The sequence below is a fragment of the Pezoporus wallicus genome, unplaced genomic scaffold (genome assembly GCF_028554395.1).
Source record: "Pezoporus wallicus isolate ANWC-B61680 ecotype Strahan unplaced genomic scaffold, APGP_CSIRO_Pwel_v1 contig_3817, whole genome shotgun sequence".
In the NCBI taxonomy this organism is placed as follows: Eukaryota; Metazoa; Chordata; class Aves; order Psittaciformes; family Psittacidae; genus Pezoporus; species Pezoporus wallicus.
The window spans coordinates 2393412-2417077 of NW_026635157.1; the positions used below are offsets into that span (position 1 = coordinate 2393412).

Here is a 23666-nt window from a genome sequence, read left to right on the forward strand (position 1 = left end):
TCATTTGTATGCTTGCTTAATTTAGAACATTTAAAATTAAAGATGTATTACAATATTCATTCTATAGCCTATTTCTTATTCTTGGATGATGGCTTCTTATGAGATCAGGACTGTGCTATGCTCCATGCTTTTTTCTACTGCTGGAATTAAATGGGGTTGTTATAAGAGCTTTATTACATAAATGCTTTAATTGGAAAATACATTTGTTCAAATTTTTATTACAGACCTACAGCAAACAAACTAAATATGAGGGGAGGGGAACAACTTAGCTTCAAATTCAGGCTTTGTGCTTTTGAGGTCAAGGCTTTTGTGCCTTTGTCTCCAAGTGTAAATCCTATCCCTCCTTCTCTGGTTTCTCCTTTGTTCACTCTATGCCTTCCTTCACTGGAATAACTTACACTTTTCGAATAAATATTCTGGAAAAGCAACTGTGTGGTATTCCATCCATTTTAGTAAGGAAAACTAGACTTGCTTCGCTTTCACCTAATAAGAAAGCTATGGGATCCTGGAGGCTTGTTTGTTACTACAGTATTTTAGTAAGTTTTCCAAAGCAGTACAAACACAATTTTGCCAGTTACTTTCGTAATACCATAAGTCCATGTAAAGCCTCCACAATAATTTGAAGTGAGTTGTCTCTTCACACTTTATTTACTCAGAATTCCTGCAAGAAAAAGAACAAAAGAGGAACAAAAGCCTTGTTACTCTTGGTAAGCAGAGTTTTCTCCTCTTAAATCACCTGTGAAGGGGGACTGCTTCTGGCAGAAGACTGCCAGAAGTTAGCACTCAGCTATGCGGTTCATATAGTAACGGTATTACTCAGCTTAGGGGGGGACCTAGTTTGTTCTCTGGTTCAATGTCTGCCTCAAAGCCAGATGACCTGTGTGTTCCGAGTGGGTTACTGAGGGCTTCATCCCATGGAACCTTGGAAGAGGATGGAGACTGCACAGCTTCTGCTCCACTGCTTGGCCATTTTTGCAGTGGAAAAGGCTTTCCTTTGACTGCATTAGAACCTCCCCTGCTTTAGTTTGAGACCACTGCCTGTTGACCTCCTGATGTGTACCTCTGTCAAAAAGCCTTATTCAATTGTTTCAGGTTGACCAAAAATACTAAGGAGCCTTATTCAGCCATTTTACTTTGCAGGTATTGGCTGGTACTGGACGCCAATCCCCTCCCTACCCCATGGCTGTCTTTTATTTCTGTCTGAACAGAGCCAGCTATCTCATCTGCTTCACATGGCATCTGCTCTAGCCTCCTGGCCCTCTTGGTGGCCTGATGATTGCTAGAGATGGGCTTTTTTTCTCTAAGGCTTTTGAGGAAGCGGGGAGAGACACTTCTAATTCTGTTTGTAACAAGACTTAATAATGTCTCTTGTATTCCTGTAAGAATAGAGCTCTAGGATTACAGGTCTGCCTCAAATGCTGCGCTTAGTTTACTTTATAAGTTACCTTGTTTGTTAAGCAAAGCTCGCTTCAGTTTAGAAGTCCCTGACTCTGGCCTGTAGTGGAAGTATCCACTGTCTATGAAGGGCAGTTGTGGCTCCAGATTGAGAGGCGCTTATGAGCACAGGAGAGTACAGTCTATCCAGCATGTGGCCTATTCGTGACTGGAAAATAATGAAATGCTATTCAGATCAGAGCCTAATTCAGGCTGTCATAGCTCTCCTGTATTGGTACAGTTGAAGAACATAACCTCTTGGAAAAACAGCAGCTAAAGGCAAAGCTAAGATTTCATCCTCAGTGCTTCTGAGCTCCTTGAGCTTCCCTGCTGAAGGTGAGTCATATGGCAGCCTCTGTGTTTGAGGGAACAAAATCTGTGCCCTGGAAGTAAATCCTGTTTGATGCAGCTGTTGCTGCTGGCATTTCTCAGGTGAGGTGTTGGTGCTTCAGGGGAGGTAGGTACCCTGCTGGGCTGGCATGGTGGGAGAGGATGTAGGTACCACTGCTGTTCGTGGGGAAGCACATCCTCCTCAAACTTAATCTGAGAGTATGCCCTGGGTAATGGCGCAGTGGTGACTTAACACCTATGAATACCTGACGCTGGGTTTGGAGACTTCTTAGTGTCAGATGGTCAAGTTACAATATTCAGGTGTTAAGTGCATTGGGACTTGTTACTGATTTGCAGTATGATTTTGTTGGTTTTCTCCTTTTGATTACTATTATTTGCTCACCGTTTGTGATTTTTCTTTTTTTTTTTTTAAATTATTTTCTCCTATGTCCCGCAGATACTTTTTCCTGGTGTTTGTCTTCAAGCCTGCATGCAGTTCCCGGTTTCGGCGGCGGGCCTTGCCGTGTGGTGGGGCTCTGCGGAAAGGTATCAGTAGGACCACTCCTCCGGGGATTCCGGCCTCCGGCTGGGACGCTAAAACAGCGTCTTCTCCCACAACTCCTGGACTTCCTCCGCTGAGAAAACACCATGGCGTTTCTCACCTTGCGTCCGTAACCCGCCACCTCACGCCAGCTCCCACGACCGGGCGCGGATGAAGGAGGCGTAGCCGGCGGCGCAGGGCGGGCCGGGACGCCATCCCGACAGCACCTCAGTGGCGCGGCCCGGCGGGCGGACGGGTAGGCGCTGCCCGACAGGTGGCGCTGTAGCCTCCTGCGCCGCTCTCTGCTGCTCTCGGAGCTGCGCTGCGAGGAGTCTCCGTGTGTCCGCCATATTGGTGCCCGCGCCGCAGCCACTGCGCGTTGTTCCTCCATCTCCTGCCGTTGCGGCCGAGCGGGAGAAGGGACGGGACGGGACGTCGGCGCCGCTGCCGGGCGGGAAGCGGGGCGAGGAGGCTGCGCGCTGCCGGGAGGAGACGGAAACGAGCGGGCCCCGCATCCCTCCGCGGCCGCCCCCTGCGCCACCCGCCATGGCGAGGAGGCCCGGCGGCCCCTGAGCGAGGCGCACACGCACAAACAGACCGAGACTAGCCATCCTCTGGGCCGCGGCCCGTCCCGGCCGCTATCAGCTGAGAGAAGCCGCCCGGCTCCCGCCTCCACCACGACATGGAGGCCGTGAAAGCTTTTAACAGCGAGGTGTGTAACCCCTCTACCCGCTCCTTCCCCTCGGGGTCGGGGAGCGGGCGGGGCCCCGGGGTCCGGCGTCTTCGCTGCCCTCTCCCGCTGCGATGCAGGGAAGGGGCGGGAACGGGGCAGACGGCGGCGGGGGGGGGCTATCCGGTGTGAGAGGTGCACCCAGGGGTTGTCCTCAAGTCGGGCAGGAGCGGGACTTTGTCGTTGACGCTGGAAACAGGAGCGGGGAGAGGGTCATGGAGTCACCCCCCCCACCTCCCCGCTCCTCCTTCCGCCGTGAGGCTGGGGGAGACTGGCCGTCGGAGGGCAGATCTGGCGGCGAGGACACGCGAGAGCGGGAGAAGGCCGAGAAGGAAGAGAAGGAGGCCTCTCGTGCGCCCGGGATTGCGGTGGGGCGAGTGATGCCCGGCCAACTTCATGCAGTGGCCGCAGGGGAGGCGGGGGGGCTTCCTGTAGAGCCGTGCAGTGCTCCTGCCACCCTCGTACTCCTTGCTCCTTACATGTGTGCCCAGACCTCGCCAGCGCGCCCTTTAGCACTTTTTGTAGCTGTGCTTTCAATCTGGGTATGGGGAGTACAAAGGCCCGGAGGCTCGTCGCCGTTTGAGAATTGTGTATTCGCTGTGCTCAGGATGGAAGCAGGCATTGCCTATGTGTTACACGTTGCTGTGGTCGTGCACCAAAGTACCGCGCTGAGAGTGGGCTAGGGCACCCACAAACACTCTTGCAGGCTCAGGTACTACGCGTATGGCACCTGGCTTCTCTTTTGTGCCTGTAGTTAATGTTTATTTTACTGCAGGATAGTTCTTTTGACAACTCTGCTTTGTTCCTCTTCAACAAGAGTTTGTGTCGTCTATATTTTGAAGTTGAGGCAAGAGCAAAGGAAATAAATATTTTCTTTTTAGGAAGTCATGTGTCTTAAATTAACTATAGACAGTATCAGCTGTGGTTACAATGTATATACTTCTACAGGCTGCTCTTGTACTGGAGGTCTGGGTTGCCCTCTTGCTATCCCCAGTGGGGAGGTGGTACAGTTTTAATGATTTTAAGTAATACAGTGCTGGTTTGGGTTCTTAAAATGTTAATTTGATTTGTCGTGGAACAATGTGCCAACCATGTTGTTTCTACAAGCCACAATAAGAGAGATTTTTAAAATGGGTAGTTCCTCTCTAGTAACTCAGTAGCAGTTGGACATCCCTAACTGATGTGCAGTTCTAGATGTTGCACTTCATGCAATTTGAATTCTTAAGTAGAAGTCGCACTGTAGCTACTAGAAGAAAAATAAACACTATAAACTATTTTTTTCCTTTTATTTGATTGGCTTATGGGCTGTATTATTAAGTGGGGAAAAAGAGGGTCTGCTCACAAGAATGTAAGTAGATTAGAACCTTTTTCTTGTATATATCTACTAGCATAAGCAGTCTTCACTTTCATACTGAAAAACAACTGGCTGACTTGCTGAGCACTCAGGTATAAGTAATGTAAAAATAATTAACTCTGAAGACTTATGGTAAGAACTGTGCTAAGGAGGAGAGATTTAGAATATGCCTGAAACTTTCGAAGTGCTTGAAAAACAGTAAACTTAGGGGTGTTGGAAAAGCAAATGTAGGAGATCAGGCAATGACACTTTGACCAACTTATCTCCTGTGGTATAAATAGACAGCATCTATGAATAGGCTTGTTTTTATGACTTCTTTTTCAGTTTTGTTTTAACTTCTGTTTCTGTATTTGAATGATGGACTACACTGATGGGAAGGTTTTAAAGATGCTATGAGTAAACCCCTGATCCTGGAAGTAAGCAGTACAAGAAAGACTTGCTACATTTGGGGAATCTTGAGTGTCATGGCTAGCCACTCTAACACCTCTGTACCCAGTGTAGAACTTCACATTAACTTAACTTTCCATCATTGTCTCTGGTCTAACTGGCCTATATACACTTTGCATTTAGAACTGTGAAATGATTAATAAATATTTAAAGTAGCTGAAATGTGTGTCTGTAAATTGTATTTTGTGCTATATCTAAATGTGTTTAGCTTACACAATATTTGTCTTTCACATCTGAAAATCCTTTTCTTTGTTTATATTATGTTTTAAGGTCATATTGCACTCCAGAAATCACATCAGATTTCTGTTCTAGAGATTTTTGGCTTAAAATAGATTTAAATTAAATTTAGGAGCAGATGGGGTAGACTAAATTGTACAGAAACTTTTACCATACAGTCTTACACAGTTTGAATTTCATTAATAATTTTATAGTATTTTATATAGCTTACTGGTGAAATCCAGATGACGCTTTAGAAAGAACATTCCAAATACATTTAAACACATAAGTCTGCAGGTTAGGTACTTCTGGGGTTGGGGTGGTTTTTTTTTTTGTTTGTTGGGGGGGGGAATTGTTGTGGTTTGTGTTTTTTTTTTTTATTCTTAAGATATTGTGTTTGAATTCTGCAGTAAAGCTAAAATAAAGGCAACTGTCCTTTTAGGTAGGATAACTTACTCCAAATGTGTGTATATTATACCTATCCTATGACAGTTGCGATTGAAGTGATTAGCATAGGCTTGTCATTAATTTGATTAGAAAGAAATACCTGAAGTTTATTTGAACTCTGACGATTGGAGATAATGCCAGCTATTATGCAAAGCTGTTCAATGTCTAGTGATGGTACATGGCACTGTCAGTGCTGTACCTAGTCATATGTATAAAATTAGCGCTAAGATTGAAAATCTTGGAAAAGATAAATTTAGATGAGAAATAATCACACTCCTAAATAAAACATGCTTGGTATTCTTTTTATGTAATGGTTGATATTTTACTGTTTAGTTAAAACTGCTAGGCAACCAAAAAATAGAATATAATACAACTGACTTAGTATGAGGTAATTGAGAGTGTTTTATACAACATAGTTTATCACTTGCTGCAGTTGCCATCATGAAGGCTAAGTCTTGCAGGATCATTTTCTCTCAGGTCTCAGTTCAGGCCCTGAGTTTTTTTCTGGAAATCACAATATCAAATTCAACAACAGTTCGTGACAGAATGACTGAAATGTTTCAAATTCTTTATGCATTCCACAAAATGTATTTTGTTAGAAAGGAATTGGACTAGAAGCAAGCATGCGTACCATCATAGTTCCGGCACTGGGTAATATTTTAGTTGCAAACTTACATAATTAAAACTCAGTATTTCTTTACATAGTTCAGAGTTAAAGTCTTGCTGCCAGCTTCAAATCTAGCTATTACACTGGTTTCAGGTACTGTACCTGAAGTTGGTTTTGGGTGCTATACTCCCCAGAATTTTCTTGCAATACTTGGCCTTTGTGCAGTAATATGAGCTTTGTTAAGTCTTGCTGAGCATGATGCTGCCCTTACTGATTTTTTTCCTTTTTTTTCATTTTTTTAATTTAAAAGCAAATCTCATGCAAATACATATATATGTGTGTATGGAGATATATATATATATATATATATATATATATATATATATATATATATATATACACACACATGTAGTATTTCATTTCATCATTGTCAAGTACTTGTACTTTCTAACTTGCAGAGGCCGGCACCTGCAGGTTTGAGCTATGGCCATGTAGGTTAATAATGATGGAACCTACCTAGGGCAGTTTGATAGGTTAAAAAAATCCCAAACCATACCTAATCAAAGAATTTACATTGTTGAATTCAGTTCTAAAATTTGGTCTGAAATGTAGTGGAAGAATTTCAGGTTTTGTATTTGTCTTACAACACAATATATTATGATATTGGAGAGGTGATTTTGAAAAGGGCAATTGTATGTTTTTAAAAAGAGAAAAAATATTAAGGCAAAGCTTCTCCCTAGAAGCCCAGGACTGAGAAAGTCGTGTATCTTCTGATTCCTTTCAGGAATGCTGTGTTCATTTGAGTGTTTTTTTTTTTTTTATGAAAAGTTTTAATTCCTCTTCTCTGTACTATTGGGTGCTGATCTTTTTATATACAAGGGAACTGAATGGAAAACCGTCACAGATGTGCAATTTGCTCTGTCTTAAAATTTTTCAATATGAGGGTGCACATAAAACACTGTAAGATTAAGATAGTGATTACAGTTTGCTTAAGGAGTGATGTGGGTTCCTGTGCATTTTCTTTTGTTAATCTAAATGTCTTCTAGGGTGTCACAAATAAAAATTCCACAGCATTGCTCAGCTGGGGTTCAGCTGTTTCTAACAGTGAAAATGGTTGTCCTCGCATAGGTCATTATAAAGTAGAGTCACAGTGAAGATTTGATGTTAGAATGGTTGTGGGAGCCACATAAGCCGATAAGTGATCACTGCTACTTTTGGATTAACTGGTTCTCCTGAAATTGGTCAGTGGTGGGGACATAACTATCACTGATCATTTGGTGGCAATGCTGTGGTCTGTATACTCCACTTGTACTTCATTGTCTGTTGGTGACCTTTATGATGATGTTTCTTTAGAAGATATGTTTTAAGTGGCAGTGGGGAAACAATTTAGTGAACTACAATATTAGAAATGCGACCCTTGGAAATAACCCACATTTTAATTATTGAGGGTTGGAGTATAGGTGCAAAAAAAGCACAGAAGTGTAAATCAGATATTCTGGTTTAGACTGTTTTATTTAAATGGCATATTCTAAATCAGAGGCAGCTTTTTCATGAAAGAATGCCAGTTGGTGCTAAAAAGAGCTAAATATTATGCCTCATGAAGATGCTAAATAGAGATTGATGCTGAATAGCTGGGGAGAGCAAAAAAAAAAAGGGGGGGGGGGGGATGCTCTTTGAAATAAGGAGCCAGGGTTTTGATTAGCACAAGTAGTGATATTAGTGATACATTTGAGGAACAGTGGAAGGGTGGAAGTTACTCCTTGGCAAGATATTTTTCTTAGGTTCTGCTGCATCTTTCATGTTAGCTGAAATACCTGAAACATCTGCAGGGCTTTTTTCCTAGCTGCTGAGAAAATGAGAACACTTTTGTCTGTTTCCTCTTCTCTATAATATTTTGCCAGTCATAAAAATAATGCACAACATTCATTTTCTCTGCTATTTTGAAGGATTCTGCAACTATGATACATTTAAATAAGCTTTCTTGGTTTTTGTTTATCTGGTACTGCAGTTATGGTCTGATATTTGTTAATTTTTGTTGTAGCAGATTGGGATGAAAGCTTTTGGTTTACCTTTATTCTTACTTTTCAGGAAAAAAACCAACTCCGTGATATTTTGGTGTGCATGTGAACACACATCTGAAAAGTCTGTTTTTTATTCTTAACCTCTGGGATGGATGTGAAAAAGGTCTTCTGTTTTATTTTGCTGTGTAATTCCGTGGTGCTCCTCAGAGGAAAAATGTTTAATCTGTATAAACTGTATGAATTCCCTTAAAAGATAGCAAGATACGTAAGAATTTTGCTTTTGATGTCAGGAACATTAAGAATAATGTCAGTGAAATGTAAATATTTCCACTCTGTTGTATCCCAGCAAGAGTTAACTTTTCTGGCTTTCAGCTATTTACCTTTTTTTAAAAGGGTATAGGGAAAGAAAGCCCATTTCTCTTAAAGATACAGTAAACATTCAATTGGTGTTCACCTTATTAAATGTCTCCGTGTGTACTTAATAAATATTTACAGTTTTAATATCACATTTTCAAATACTGATCTGACCTCAGACTTTCTCCAGCCACAGAATCTTGACTCTTGGCTGTGTAAAGACATCATCATGGGACGCTGTGGTGAAGGCCAAAATGTTAGGGGTTTTATTTTGTCCATATCTTGCTCAAGGATCTAATTTCTTTTGTGTAGTAGTATAGGACAGACACTGATTATTTCCCTGCCTTTGATATGTACACTTTAAATTTTTTCTTAAAGTATGGTTTAGATTAGGTACCTGTGAGTCTGGGAGGGTAAGGTAGATCTGTGGATTCACCTGATGCTTTTGGATTGTAACTGCATAGCTTAAAGTATGAGTATTGATCTTGCCTGCTACTCTTTTAGAGTGCAGTGAACTGTTTTGTAGTTTAAAACAAATGCACTTCTCAACTTCATGACTTCATTTCAGATCCTTTGATTTTCACCTACTCAGGAAGACCATGCCTGGGGCTACAATCTTTAGCAAAGTACTTGAAATTATTTTAACAGGTCTTATTTGAGTTTGCCATCAGCAATCTGTTTTCCTGTGGCAGTTGTAAAAGTGAAGTCGAGTAATCCAAATGGCTTTTTTACGGGGGGGGGGGGGGAATCATACAGAATAAAACTATTTGATAAAGCAGGTCTTAAAATACAGTCTAGACACTTGATTACTTTTGTGAGGATTTTTTTCACTTGGGAAGAGGCCTGCTTTTTTTTCTTGTCTGTAAAATTGGTCCGTCATTCTGCCTCCAGACAGCTACCAGGAAATTTATCCCGAGTGGCTGATTCAGCCTTGGTTAGAGCCCATGTTCCTGGCCTCAGCAACGGCTGGTGTAACTCTGTTGTGAGGCTTAGGACAGTGGTGCGTGTCACATGTGTACCAGAGTTCAGCAAGTCTGGCTTTGAACTCATAAATCATAGCAGTCCTTGTTCCTGTATACAAACTTCTTGTGAATTGCGTGTGTGTTTCTTCCACTTCTTCGTGTCTTTGGAGCTACTTTTCTGCAGTATTTCTCTGGGAGCACTGGCAGCAGCAGCAGTCAGCTAAGTAGCTGACTTAACCTTATTCAGCAGCTGCATCTACACTCTAGGGTACATCTTTCTTAAAAGAGGATCTTCAGGTACTGCTCTACCAGTTCTTGTTTTTGCCTCTCCTTGCCAGATGTACTGACCAAAAGAAGACTTTTTTTATTGTTATTTTTTTAAAAGCAATTAAAAAATATTGTTAACATTTGGAGGACGTAAGAGGAAATGAGCTTGTTGCCACCATGACCCTCTGCCAGATTTCTCTCCAGCATAAATGTGTGCTTGTAACAGCCTACTCTTTGTGCTGTTACACTTTTGGCAAGTGAGCTACCGTTTGTACAAAAATGGCAACTATGGATGCACAGTTTAGCACTTTTCACTTATTTCAAGAGTTTGTCTACAAAGCTTACCTGGCTTTACTGGGTCCAGTTTTTGATAGTATGAGTTGGGGGTTTTCTGTGTTTTGTTTTTGTTTGTTTGTTGTTTTGTTGTTGCTTTTACGTTGCAAATGAGTAATACTGGATTGCTATTTTTTTCTCCTAGCTTTGTGATCATACAAAGGTAGCTAATGGGCATTTTTCTGATGCTTTGACATTCAGAAATAAAATGCACCTGTTTAGTACAATAAAATGCATACATGGAAGGTACAGCTTAGCACCTTTGTTAGCATGTTTACTGTTGACTTTTTTTTTTTTTTTTTTTAGCATTGGCAGAGGTTGCTTTGGTTCCCGTTTACAAAAGAGGACCAAAAAGAAGACACTTAAAAGCAGGGAGGTGGAGATGAAACTCAGGAGGCAGTGGTAGCAAGGGGTGGTCGTTTGGGGGGGATAGTGGCTAAGCAATAAAATGGTGTAGAGTAGCAATAGCTGAGAGATCTAAGGCACCTATTTTGGAAGTCTTAAGATTTCTTTTTTTTGTGAAGTTCTGCCTATAAATTGATTTTGAAAGATTGGAGTAAATACTCTTTTTTACAAACACTGATGACAACGGCACAGGGTTTTTTATGCAGGGCAAGAAACAGCTGTCTTACATGCTTGAATTGGAATTTTTAATTGATATAGCATGCAATTTTTGGAAACATATTTCAGAAGATCCATCATCTTGTGTTGTTTGGACTAGGGTTCAGTGTTTCCAAATACTCATTCAGTTGGAGTTTGAGTGGTAGGGGTTTCCTTACTTTTTTTTTTGGTTTTCCATTTTTAGTATTTATTAATTACTTTCAAAAACTGAAGTAGAAGTAATTACGTGCATCCTTTACTTTCTATCCTTGTTATTCTACAGCTCTTTTTTTTTTTTTTTTCCTTAAAGAGGTATAAAATACTGTAAATTGCTGCTTACTCTAAAAATACTGGTTGAAAAATCTTTTCCTTATGGTGTGACTTCAGGGATCTCTCTTCATGGGTAGTTTAGAAATTAGCATGATAGATAAAAATACTAATATGTTGATACTGATGTGATTGCAGTTTTAAAAAGAGAAATAATCATGCTTAGAAATGTCTTTGGATTTTCCAGATGTTAAGTCCAAAGAGCTTAGAATGTATTAATTAGATTGCTGGAGGCCTATGGAAATACCTGTCAGGCTGGCTTTTTAGAATGCTGAATCTCCTATACATATGAAGAAAACAAAGCTGTTCATCTGAAAAAGAATATGTTATTCTCTCAGTCTCCTTAAATTACAGCCTCAGATAACATAGCTTAGTTACCAGGTATACCGTAGTAGCCCCAGCTGCTTAATTTTCAGAAAAGCAAAGTGGAACACTTAGTAGGAAAGGAGGAACATTTGTAACACAAATATATTGGCTGGAGAAATCCAATCCACTAAAAACTGTGAAGTTTCGTTGTGAATTTAATCATTATACCATATCTAAGGAGAAAACATTTTGAAACCAGCACTACAGGACAGCTTTTGTTGTGAGCCACTAAAACAGTTGGTAGAGAAAATTTGTGAGTCTTTGATTTTCATGATGGTTTGGATCTGTCCCTGTATTTCATGTCACAGTTGCAGAGATGTGATCATATTTGACTTCTCAAAGTCATTTAAGTCCATACTGCACCACACTTTAGAAAACCTGTGTGTTGCAACAGGAATGAAGGGCACTTCTCCAGTGTGGGCTGCCCCAAAGCTCACCTGTGGAAATCTAGAGAAATTGACATTGTGCCTGAAGCTGATCAGTTTTGCTGTTGATGATCTGGAATTAGCTATAAAATAATGATAAAATGTTAAGGATGGGAATTGGCCATATGGCAGGAACAATGAGAAGACTTCAGAAAGTGAAATACCCCTGTTAATATATCTTGTTTTCTTGTGCAGTATCCTTTCAAACATCATCTGGACTTTTTGATCAGTCTTTTCTTTCTGTTGTTGGGTGTTTGAGCATTGGTGAAGCGCTTAGTCTAGCCTAGCTGTTTTATGTGGTCCATTTAGGTTTTTTTAAGCTTTTTGTTGCTGTGCAGGAAACATCCTAAATTACTACAAAGAGAAGGATGGGAGTTGTATTTTATGGCTTGTAAAAGGCTAGGAGCAAGTGAAGTACATTCTAGGGGCTGTTCTGAACTAAACATTTGTTCCGTAGTTACATGCAGTTCAGGAGACCAGAGTTGAATCCAGGGAGTTTCTTTAAATTCCAATTTTGTGTTCATAGTCTTATTTGTACAAAGCAGCCTGTACCAACAGAATTTAGAAACTTTCTTTGAAAGTAGTATTGAAGAGGGCTTAGAGGAAATTGTAAATAGGCTGCAACGTGCCTTTTGGTTTGAATTTATGAAAACTAAAATGGAATTGGCATTCCGTCTTAAATCGCTCAGGTTCAGTAAATCTGAAAGTCATAATTGTGCTTCCTCAAAATGAAAGGGGCAGGAGAAAGACTGAGCAAAGGCAGTGATGGTAACACCTGACCTCTTCATGCATTGAAATGTGGTGGCCTGAAAAGACTGCTCTATCTCATTTCACTTAATTGCTTATCCTCTCAGTTGGGATGAATATTCATATGTCCTCTTTAAACATAAACATATGTTAAGAGTGCTGTATAATACATCTGCCGTGTAGGGGGTAAGCTTTTTGTGTAAGTGTTCTTGGTTGCTTTTAAATTTTTTATAAATCAATTAAGTGCACCAGTAAAAGGAAGACACACTGGGATATCAAGCATATTGTCTATTATTTTATGTTTGTTAATTTAAACTACATCATGTGCTTTAAATATTTTAAAACAATTGTATTAAGATAGTTGCTGTTGACTTGCAACCCTCTCTTCTGTGCTTTTCTTAATGTTGGATTTTGGCAACACATATTGTCTTGCTTGATTACTGGAAGAAAATAACTTTTCATTGTTTTCTGTCTGAACTGAAATACCTTTATACATAATGGAGCATCTGCCATTCTGGTTGACCTACATACGCATCTTTCATATACGTTTTAATATTTCTGTGCAGGGCAGAGAGCAGGCAATAAGGTGCTGATTGGATTTAAGTAACAGTTTGGGTCGCTAGGTCCTAGTTTGCATGAAGAAAAAGTCCTATTCACTGAGGGATGAGCTCGTGTAATTTAGGTAACTTTTCCTAGAGGTTAAATTTCAGGAGAGTATGTAAAATGTAATGTAATAGAAATTTGTTTATTCTTTCCATTTTTTAATAACTGACAATACTCTTGTTCTTTGCCGTGTGGTGGTATAAGTATTTGGTAAGCAATTCAGTGTCTATTTCTGTATATACAATTGGATTTAATTTAATGTTGTTGAAATGAGAAAAAAAGAACTTGTTAAGGTAATATGTATTAAGTCGTGACTTCTAAGTATATATTTTGTCTTTTACAACTCAAAATTGCGTACATTTAGTATTATATACAGTGTCTGGTTAGTGTTGTGTCCTGGAGCAGCCAGAGAAAAATGTAAACATATTTCAGTAAAGATATGTGTAATTGTTATCCCTGATACTGCTTCTTCTTGTAATCTCAGAGATTGGTCTGAATCTTAGAGTATCAGTATTCAAATGCTAATTCCCTTAGCTGCTGTAACAGTTTAACAGGTATTCATTTATATGAATATCTGTTCCTTTGGATCGTGTGAGACCAGAGGTGTCCATAGCTTTCAAGCCTTTTAAGAGGCAGAACTATTCATATATGAAAAAATATTTCCAAGCCACTCTTCTCCCGCTTTTGTAAGATGTGGCCAGAGGTATGAAAAAGGATATATAATTCATGAATCTGTGTTTTAATGAAGTTAGTAGTTCATTTTAATTTTCATTCAAAATTTTGATAGGGAAACACCTGTCTTGTCTCTTTCTTGCCTGTTGAATAAGGGTAGTGAAAGATCTTGGAATTAAGTGGTGGGCTTTGTGGAATTGTAGTATGCCACCCATGGAGATGCAGTAAGTAACTTGCTCTGTAAATGACTGACCATCCAGAGGTTCGTGTGCATGCTGCCTAGTCTTCACTTGAGAAATGTTAGACTGTAGCTTAGCACCGTGTAATATACTGCCTTGTAAGTTACAGTGATTTGCAATAGAGTACGTTTTTTACTGATATTTACAATAGATTTAACTTTCTAAGCACTTTCTGAATTACAGTTGTGATGATAAAAACATTGTTTGCATTACTGAACAATCAAAAATTTGAAATGCACTGATGAATTCCCAGATTTTCCGTTATCTTTCTCTTGAAGACCACTTTTCTTGACAGAATTAAATAAAAAATGCAGAGCTGAAACTCTGCTTTATCTATACCATCAACAGTATTTTTTGCCTTTTCCTCCACTTCCATTGTGTAATTTATATAGCTTATTAAATCTTTGAGCAAGCCCCTATCTTTTTCCCCAAAAGTTTGGAAATAGGACTTTGTTTACTTAGGATGATGTTGGGGACAGGGGGTATTAATGATACTGTTAAGTTTAACTTTTATGTACATTAGAATATTACATTTTATGTAGGTTCGTAACTCTTGATATCATTATTTGATGTGCAATCATTACATCCATTTATCACATAGAGGAAGGTATGAAATTGAGTATGATCGGCCTTATATACTAGCTTGGTCTGTTCTTGGATATGATATTTAAATGCACCTTTATTTAATAAATCCATTGCAATTGAAACCTGTTCTTTCTGGAGCATGTGCATGAGGAAATACCAGTTTTTCCATTGCCCAAAGAATGCAAACTAAGTCCCTGTGAGGACAATTTTCCATCTATTTTATGATGATATTGATTGCAGTGTAGAGAGTGGTATGGAGGAAATGTTTGTTTTAGGATATGATACTAAAAACTGGGTCTTTTAGGATTTTTTTTGTTTTTGTTTTGGGATTTTTTGTTGTTATTGTTAACTAATGTAAGAACAGCAAAGATATCTCTGTTGGAGGTGATAAGAAGTAGAAGACTGAATTTGTTTGAAACAATACACAGGTGAATATGATAAAATGAGGAAAAATTGGTGTAAATTTTATGAAAGAAAATAATGTGTCATGTATATACGAGGTTCTTTGCGAGAATTGGGAGGCACATGGACAGGGAAGAACAAGGTGGTGTTACTTGGATTTCTGAAAAGTAATTGAGAAGTTCCATCCCCAAAAGTTTGAAAAGAAGTTCAGTTTCAATGGAAAGTGCATCCTTACATTGATGAATGACTGCTAAAAGAAGAGATGGCAGAAAAGTTCATGTGTAAAAATAAATAATCTTTTTTTCTTATATGGGTTTCTGCTGAGGATCTGTGCATTTCAATGTATTTGTAAATGCTGTGGAAAAGGGATAGAATGATGAGGCAGAGAAATTTATTGAGAATATTAAGTTATACAGAATGTTGGTACTAAACAGCTAGCCATGAGGGACTGCAAAAGAACATTGCTGTACTGACTGTTAGATGGCATCCTATAATTTCATCAAGTTAAAATGTGGTAATGCAAGCTGGGGAGTATGGAAAAGGCAACCCTTGATTTACGTACACAGTGATGGGCACTGAAATTCTATAAATTGGTAATTAATAAGATCTTGCAACTGAAATGATAATGTCTGTTCAAAGTTCATCAGTAGTGAAAATCGGAATCCTGAAAATTGCTAGGAAAGAAACAGAAACTGATTATGCTACCAGTACCTCTCTATCTTATGCTACATGCAGTCTAGTTTGCACCTCATGACCATTCTGGTGGAACTGCATGTACAGAGAAGGACAGAAAGAACAGCCGAAGGAATGGAACAGGTCTGTATGAGAAATTACTAAATACTAATACATATATCAGACTAGAGCAGAGTTGTTTGAAAGATGATGGGGTAGGGGTCTATAGTACTGTAAATACAGAAGACATAGATCACTGTCTTCCCCAGTGGAGAAGCTAGGTAAATCTAGTGTCACCAGTGAGATGGTGTCACCATTTATTTTTTTTTTCAAATATAAAAAAAAAAAGAAAAAAAAAATGTTTCTTTACACGTTTGGATTAAACTTTGCTCCTTTGCCAAAAGATGTTGGGCATGCTAAAGACTTACGTTTGTTGAAAAGTAAATTTGAATTCCCTAAGTGGAGGGAATTCAGAGATTTATGAAAAAAATCAGTGCTGGCTCAGGAATCACTGAGCCTGTAGGTTGCTGGTAGCTAAAATAATATGGAAAGTATCACTAAAAGGGCAACTATATATTACCTCCCATAAACATTCTCTATTGAATGCTGTTTCTTTTTGTTTTCTGTGAACTAGTGGTATACATTAGTAAATAACATTTTCTACCATGCCCTAGCACAAAAAAAAATGAGAAGTGGGGACAGAAAGGGGGGCAAAAGAACAGGTAAAAAAGGAGGTGGAATTATTATGGGAAGGTAGGAAGGTGTTAAGAATAAAAACAATATTCGAGAAGTGAACCAGAGAGGGTCAGAGAGAAACAATTCTTATACCAACCATCACTTCTTGGTGGGATCCAGGTGGGAGTGGTTGCCCTTTGGTAATGCTCAGCCCAGAGACATGATTAGACAAGGCATTGAAACAGTTCCCAGGTCTCTGTTGTCAAGCTTCCTGCTTTTCCTGACACTTGAAATGGCCAAGCTGACTAGGCCTGGGTGAAGTTTGACAAGAACATCCCAAGACTTTGTGAGACTTCGGAAGTGGAGGGTAAATTAAAAAAGGAGTGCATATGCAGTTTCAGGACATTCTGAGGAACTGGAAAAGGAACATGGCATATTTGATAGCTGTATGGTGAGAGGGTCTTCCTCTTACCAGGGGATGGGTGTGAGTCAGGATCACATGAGCTTCTCTGTCTCAAGTCCTCCACTGAGAATTTTCCAACTTGCATCCCTGTTAAGCAATAGACTTAGTTAACAACATAAGCTACCACACTGGGTATGGCAGTAAGTCATGCTACTTAATGTTTTAGTGTGACACAAGGCCGAGTTGGAGGAGTGAAGCACAGCTGGATAGGGATGTCTTTTTGAGGTGTGATTCCAAGGTGAATTGGGTTAGCTGTTACACATCCTACTAAAGAGACATGAGGAGAAATTATTGATCGTTCTGGAGGTGTAATGCAGATTTGACCCACTGTGTCTCTCTGTTGCATTTCTGTACAGTTGAGTTAGGGTAAGAACTTGTAACAACATTTATTTTTGCAATTCAGACAGTAACAAAACAGGTTTAGGGAGTCTTAACAAAATCAGAATAAAAATCCACCCTTAAAACTACCTATTACTTTGATAATCTTGAAGACTTTCAGTGCTATCTGTCTCATAAGGTGTTCTGTGCTTACATGGCCATTTGGCTTGTATCTGATTCACACTTTGCAAGATCATTACCTTGGGAATTGCTTTCATTGAGACAGATTAGGATTTGGTGATAAGAGTATCCTTGTGGATTCATTTTGTCCCTGAAGTGCCATTCAGATTCAAGCCTTCCCTTAAAGATTTCCTGTGATTTATATTGAGTGTTAAATCAGACATGCATACTTCTGTCAATGATTTACTGATTGTCCCCCGACTAATTATCAAAATGGTGATGTGTGTAGGGCATGGCTGGGTGGAGTCGTCATCCGGTAAAGTAGTAAACCAGCTGCCCCACAGACAAGTTTACTGCTAATTGATCTTGTGTTTTCTTTAGCTGTAGAAGGGTTGGGAAGATTGTTTACTTGTGTTTTGTAGTTTCCAGTATTGTTTACAATGTGTTTGGGGCTGAGCATGTTCAGACGTTTATACTTGAGAGGGGTGGTTCGGAGTCCGGTCCACAGCTTTCTGCAATAAACTAATAGAACATGAAATTTTCACTGACATTTAAATGTATACTGCCGTTAAGTGTGTGGAGTTGAAAAAAATCACTGGCACTTTTTACAGTAACTTAAAAGTATTCTCTTTACTTTTGCTATGCTTTTTTTTCTCAGAGAGGAAAAGCCTGCATTTAATGTTCCTTCTAACTTGATTATTTAACATTTGGCTTTGTTTGGGGTTTGTTTTTTTTTGTTGTTGTTTGTGGTTTTTTTTTTTATTTATTTTACCAGTAGAGTCAGACTTTTGTGACTTGTCTCTGATTGTGTTACACTCCCCTATCCCCCTCAGTCAAATTCTGTAGAAGTTAAGTCCTTGTTCCTTCTTAACGTTTGTTCTTTGGCAGTCATTAATGTTGTTTTCTTTAGCATCAGACATGCAGTTGCTTTCTGTTGCTCAGTTAATTTTGTATGTGATAACGCTGTTTACCTCTAGGGAGGAAATGTCCCACTTTTAGTTTTCTGAGTAATGTGCTATAGTTCAGAATACACAATGCAAAGTAATGCTTTGTATGTTTTTTGTAATGGATTTTGTAGGGATTTATCAGGGTTTAACCTTTCAATTTATTCAAGTCAGTTGGTCTTACTAAAGTAGCATTCTCCCAAGTGTTGTGTTTGTGTTGCAACTTTGCTCAGGAGAGCCTTTTTTGCCAGAATGGCTCTTGGGTGAATACACGGCCCTTTCCAGTATTCTTTTCAGGGCAAATATCAGGAGACTCTTTCTCCCCTTAGATATTAGGATAGCTGGGAAGTATTTGTTTTGTTTAGATTAGGTTTTTGTTTGTCTTGTTGTTTTTGTTTCTGGTGCAAAATCAATTAATAAATGAACTGAGAGGGGGAGGAGGGAGAATTGATCCAACAGTGTGTTCTGTGTTGGTGTTTTTAAATTATATTTTGATATGTGTATGTATCATCAATTGGTGACAGCTGTGCAGTGTTTGGAGAGAAATATTTATTCTTTTAGCATACGTTTTAAAAAGAGATTCCAAAGTGTGATGCTCACTACAGCAGTGCCTCAAATTACAAAAGCAAGTTTCTGTACTTACTGATTTTTCACAAAGGAAATAGTGCAAATACTTTCAGAATATAACTCCGTCCAAATGTGAACCCAAGAAAACTAGAGAAAACAGGTTTTGTTGATGGTCAGGTAGCTATCAGAAGTGACCAAACACCTTAAATACTGATCAGTTTTGTCTTTTGAGGCAATTGTTTTGTATAGAATCATAGAAAATGGTTTGGCTTGGAAGGGACCTTAAAGGTCATTTAGTTCCACCCCACCTGCCACAGGAAGGGACACCTTCCACTATACCAGGTTGCTCACAGTCCCATCCAACCTGGCCTTGGTCATTTCCAGGAATGGGGCAGTCACAGGTTCTCTGGGCAGCCTGTGCCAGCGCCTCACCAGCTTCATAAGGAAGAATTTTTCTTAATGTCTAATTTAAATCTGCTCCCCCCACCGTGGGTTTATGTTTATCCAGAAAAGCAGGTAAATGGCTAGTGAGTAGAATTAAGCAGATTTTCTTGACTCTTCACAGAGTCAATGGTAGCAGAGCCATAAAGCATGCTTTTTGAAGTCTGCATAATGGTTTCTGTGTCTGTCCCTTTGATTTCTTCTTCCAGTTTGTATTGTAAATGTGACTAGCATGCTTTGAAACTTCTGAAACTTGTTTTGGGTTTGGTTTTTGCCACTTGAAGATTGCAGCTTTTCACTTTGGACCCTCTTAAATGAACTGTGCTTTTATTGTGGGGAAAAAAATGCAGCTGCCTGATGTGCTCGTGCTTCGAATGAGTTCTTTTAAACTGAGCGCTGCATTTTATACTAGGATACAGATAGCTAACTGTATTTTGTACATTTGTTAAAAATTGTGAGTGTGTTTCCTTATGACATCTGGGCGCAGACTTGTCAAGGTGGTAACAGTTCAGGAGTGTGTCAGGTCACTCCAAGACATGCCAGAGCTGCCCTCCCAGGCTCAGGAAAATCATGTCAGGCAATCTGGAGCCATATTCACCTGCGTGGCACTCACTCCCTACTTATCTGCTTTGGTGCACTCCTCCAGTCCCTCCTTCCCAGCTGATCTCCACTACTCAGATTGTATTGATGTCTGCCATCCCTTTAGTAACAGTATTTACAGGCTGAAGAGTCCTGGCCAGCTTTGTTCTTCACTTAAAAGCTTCTCCATAATTTTCATTATCCCTAATGATTTCATGCCAGCCTTGGAGATTAGAGGGGAGGGCAGAAATTCCAGAAGTATGGAGAGATTAAACACCCTCTGGGTTAGTTTAAATAATGTTGTGGTTCTGAAAGTCCATTTGCAGCATTTACTACTGAGGTTTTTCTGGTTTACTGAGTTGATGCCTTGAAAGAAATTCACGCCCATTGATTCTTTCAGAGAAGGACAATGGATTGAGATGTGGCTTTTCTAACAGCTGGATGGAATTATCTGTGTGCTCACTAATTATCTGTGTGCTCACTAATTCTTTTCTGCTATTAGAACTGAACTCTGTTGTTTCCTAATTCTCCCCTGGAACCCTTGTCAGAAATTCATGTTGCTTTTACTGTCTCAGAACTACAAGACTGAGGCTGTTTTATGTGAGAATTAATGCATCACAATGACTAGATCTTTCATTCTTGCGTTCCATCCTAGCACTTCATTATTTTTCACATTGTGAGCTTGTTCTTAACCTTTTTATAAACACACTTGAGGAGGATTCTGGTATGGGAAGACTCCACAGTTTTTCCACAATGTGTAGATCTAAAAAGAGAAGTGGAGGACCCTTTTTCTGTAGGGCTTTTTCTCCTGTGCATTGTTTGCCCTGGAGGAGCACTAATAGATCTGCTGTTCCTTCTCCCTTTTGAAAAGGGCTGATTTTTATGCATTTCCCTGTTTGTTTATGAAACTTGATTGCCTTATTATATTTCACATAGTTTCCCTGACTTTACTATTTAGTGATGTTGCCATTTTTTGTTAGTTTCTTTCAAGGCTTCTGTTACATGAGGGCAAGCAGTTATCTTCTGCCAATGAGCATGAATGCCTTATAAAAAAGCATGATGAGGAAATAATTATAACAAACTGTTTTGGCTAAGCATTTGTACAAAAGGCCATACAGGAAAAAATGAGCCAGAATGTAAGCACAGATATTAAAACCAAAAATATCTGGTTTTAACTCATTATTTTAGTATTTTACAATCCTGAATAAATAGCAGTTATTTTGCATTAACTAAGTTTAAAGAGTTCTTTAAAGGCCCACTGTCTTTCATCATCTATGCTAGATTAAAAAACAAAGTTTTCATTACTAGAGAGGCATAAAAATCTTGCTCCTCTAACCAGCCTAGCAGGAGAACGGATGGGTTTGATGGATGGACTATTGGATGGCTAAGAAGTTGGCTGGATGGCAGGGCCCAGAGAGTTGCAGTTAATGGCTCTTATGTCCAGATGCAGATCAGTCAGTCCTTCAGGGATCCATATTGGGACCAGTAGTATTTAGTATCTTAATTTAACAGCATAGACAGTGGGATTGAGAGTGCCCTCAACAAGTTTGCAGATGACACCAAGCAGAGTGGTTCAACTGATATGCTTGAGGGATGCTATCCAGGTGGGCTGCAACAGGCTTGAGGAGAGGGCCCACATGAACTTCATGAAGTTCAGCGAGGCAAAGTGCAGGGTCCTTCACCCAAGGCAGTGCAGTCACCAGTGTCTGAAGAGAGTGGGTGATGAATGGATTGAGAAGAGCCCTGTGGAGATCAGTTTGGGATGTTGCTAGATTAAAAAACAGACATGACCCAGCAATGTGAGCTTGCATCTTGGAAAGCCAACTGTATCCTGGGCTGCATAAAAAGAAATGTGCCCAGCAGGCTGAAGGAGGCTATTCTTCCTTTCTACTGTCTCCTGCAAGACCCCGCCTGGAGTACTGCATCGAGTTCTGGCATCCTCATCATAAGAAAGACATGGACTTGTTAGAGTTGATCCAGAGGAGAGCCATGACAATGGTCGGAGGACTGGAGTACCTCTCCTATGAAGAGAGGTGGAGAGAGTTGGGATTGTTCAGCCTGGAGAAAAGGAAGATTCAGGGAGACCTTACTGAGGCATACCAGTGCTTAAAGTGTGCTTAGAAGAATGCAGATGGAGAGACTTTCTATCAAAGCTTTATAGGACAAGGGGTAATGGTTTTAAACTAAAAGGAGGTAGATTTAGATTAGATACAAGAAGTTCTTTACTGTGAGGGTGGTGAGGCAGTGGCACAGGTTGGCCAGGGAAGCTGTAGCTGCCCTGTCCCTGAAGTGTTCAAGGCCAGGTTGGATGGGTGTCCCTTCCTGTGGCAGGTGGAGTGGAACTAGATGGTCTTTAGTGGTCCCTTCCAAACTAAAGTATTCTGTTTCTAACTGTGGTTGGATAACTGCTTATAAATGTATAAATTTGCTGAAGATAGAGGTAAGAATATGTGTGCTGTCAGTAGGTATTGAGAAAGATGTTTGTGCATATTACAGTATCTGCATTCAGAAAAGTGGGGGGTTTTTTTGTCCCTCTTTAATTTGGATCAAACTATGCTGGGGATGCCTGTATTTTATGGAATTAAATTCTGTTTAATACCGAAAGATTGAGTTAAGATATTTTAAGAAATGCCACATTATTTAATTTGGTAGAGAAACTTGAATATTTTTTATTTTTATTTTTTCCCTGAAAGCAAGTATTGCATTAAATGTTGTAAAATTGCAAGTAGGTATTTTGCACCATGTCCTCGCTTTGCCCGTGTACAAATACTGCTTCTTTGGACTTCTGCTGTGCGCTAACAGACCTAAATTGCCAGTTTTCCAAGTGAATGTATTTCTCAAAACAAAATGTATTTTTGGGAAATGAAAAGCTTCTACAAACAGATTTGCCCCCCCCCCCCCCCGCCTTTTGCATCTTCCAGGGGTTAAATTTAGGATTTGTGTTTTTCCTTTAAGTGGCTGTTAAAACCTGAAACATTGTATGCATTGTCCAAAAAGCCTACATTTATAGAAGTGTGTTCTTTATTTTGCTGTTTCTTTTGGTTCATTTTTTCTTTTTCTAGGTTGCATTATCTGTCCTTAATGCTAAACTTGCCTCTCTGTTACCTGGAGGAAAATAATGGGATGCTGGCAACAGCCCATGTTACCCTGTTGGGTTTTGGCATAATCTGGATGTGTGGTCCTAAAGTATCTGACTGCACACCACTGATGCTTCAGAATCACTCATGTCCACTTCCATGTTTCTCAGCACTGTGTTGTAGCTTTTTTGATGCTTTGAATTGCCCCGTCCCCTTTTTGTCCTGATCACTTCAAAGTTGATGCACTGGTCAGGTGTGGTCCCAGTATATCTTTGTGAGTCAGCGATTCTGCCTTGTAGCTATGTATGTCACAGGTGAAGGAGCTACTGTGCCTGTCTCTTCTGGGACTGTTTTTGGATTGGCAAAGTGGCTTTTTGAATCTAGGCTAATTTCATACTTGCTCTGTGAGTTGCTTTTACTAATGTTTTGGGTTTTGAGAGTGCTGACCAGGAATGCCCAAACTGACTCTGCTAAGGCGCTGTCTGAATGTAACCAAAACGTTTCTGGCACTGCAGTGGCCCCAGAAGTAGATGGGCTGTAGTTGCATATCATTCAGCAAAGCCAATAGCCAGGATGAGTGACCCGTGATTTTGTAAATCACCTGTGTGTAACTGGAAGTTGAGCACTGAGCTACGAGTATAAAACAGAGAAGAAACTGAAAGGAGACTCTTCATTTTCTGTCTCTTTTCTCCCTTTCCCCTGTGGTGTTGAAGAGTACTTAAACATTTGAATTCTAGAGGC

The 23666-nt window shown here is 39.8% G+C and overlaps 1 protein-coding gene across 10 annotated transcripts in view; it reads left to right on the forward strand.

The window, feature by feature from the left end:
• Positions 1-2638: 2638 nt before the first annotated feature.
• Positions 2639-23666, forward strand: part of SCAF8 (SR-related CTD associated factor 8) — a 94524-nt gene continuing 73496 nt past the window's right edge. For 6 of the 10 annotated variants that reach the window (XR_008971807.1, XR_008971810.1, XR_008971808.1 and 3 more), the window contains exon 1: positions 2639-3017. Coding sequence is in view for 4 of the 10 variants with exons in the window: in XM_057406211.1 (XP_057262194.1) it covers positions 2988-3017 (30 nt within the window). In the remaining 6 variants the exon portion in view is untranslated. The remainder of the gene's footprint in view (positions 3018-23666) is intronic. The other 4 variants (XR_008971802.1, XR_008971803.1, XR_008971805.1 and 1 more) reach the window with 1 other exon arrangement.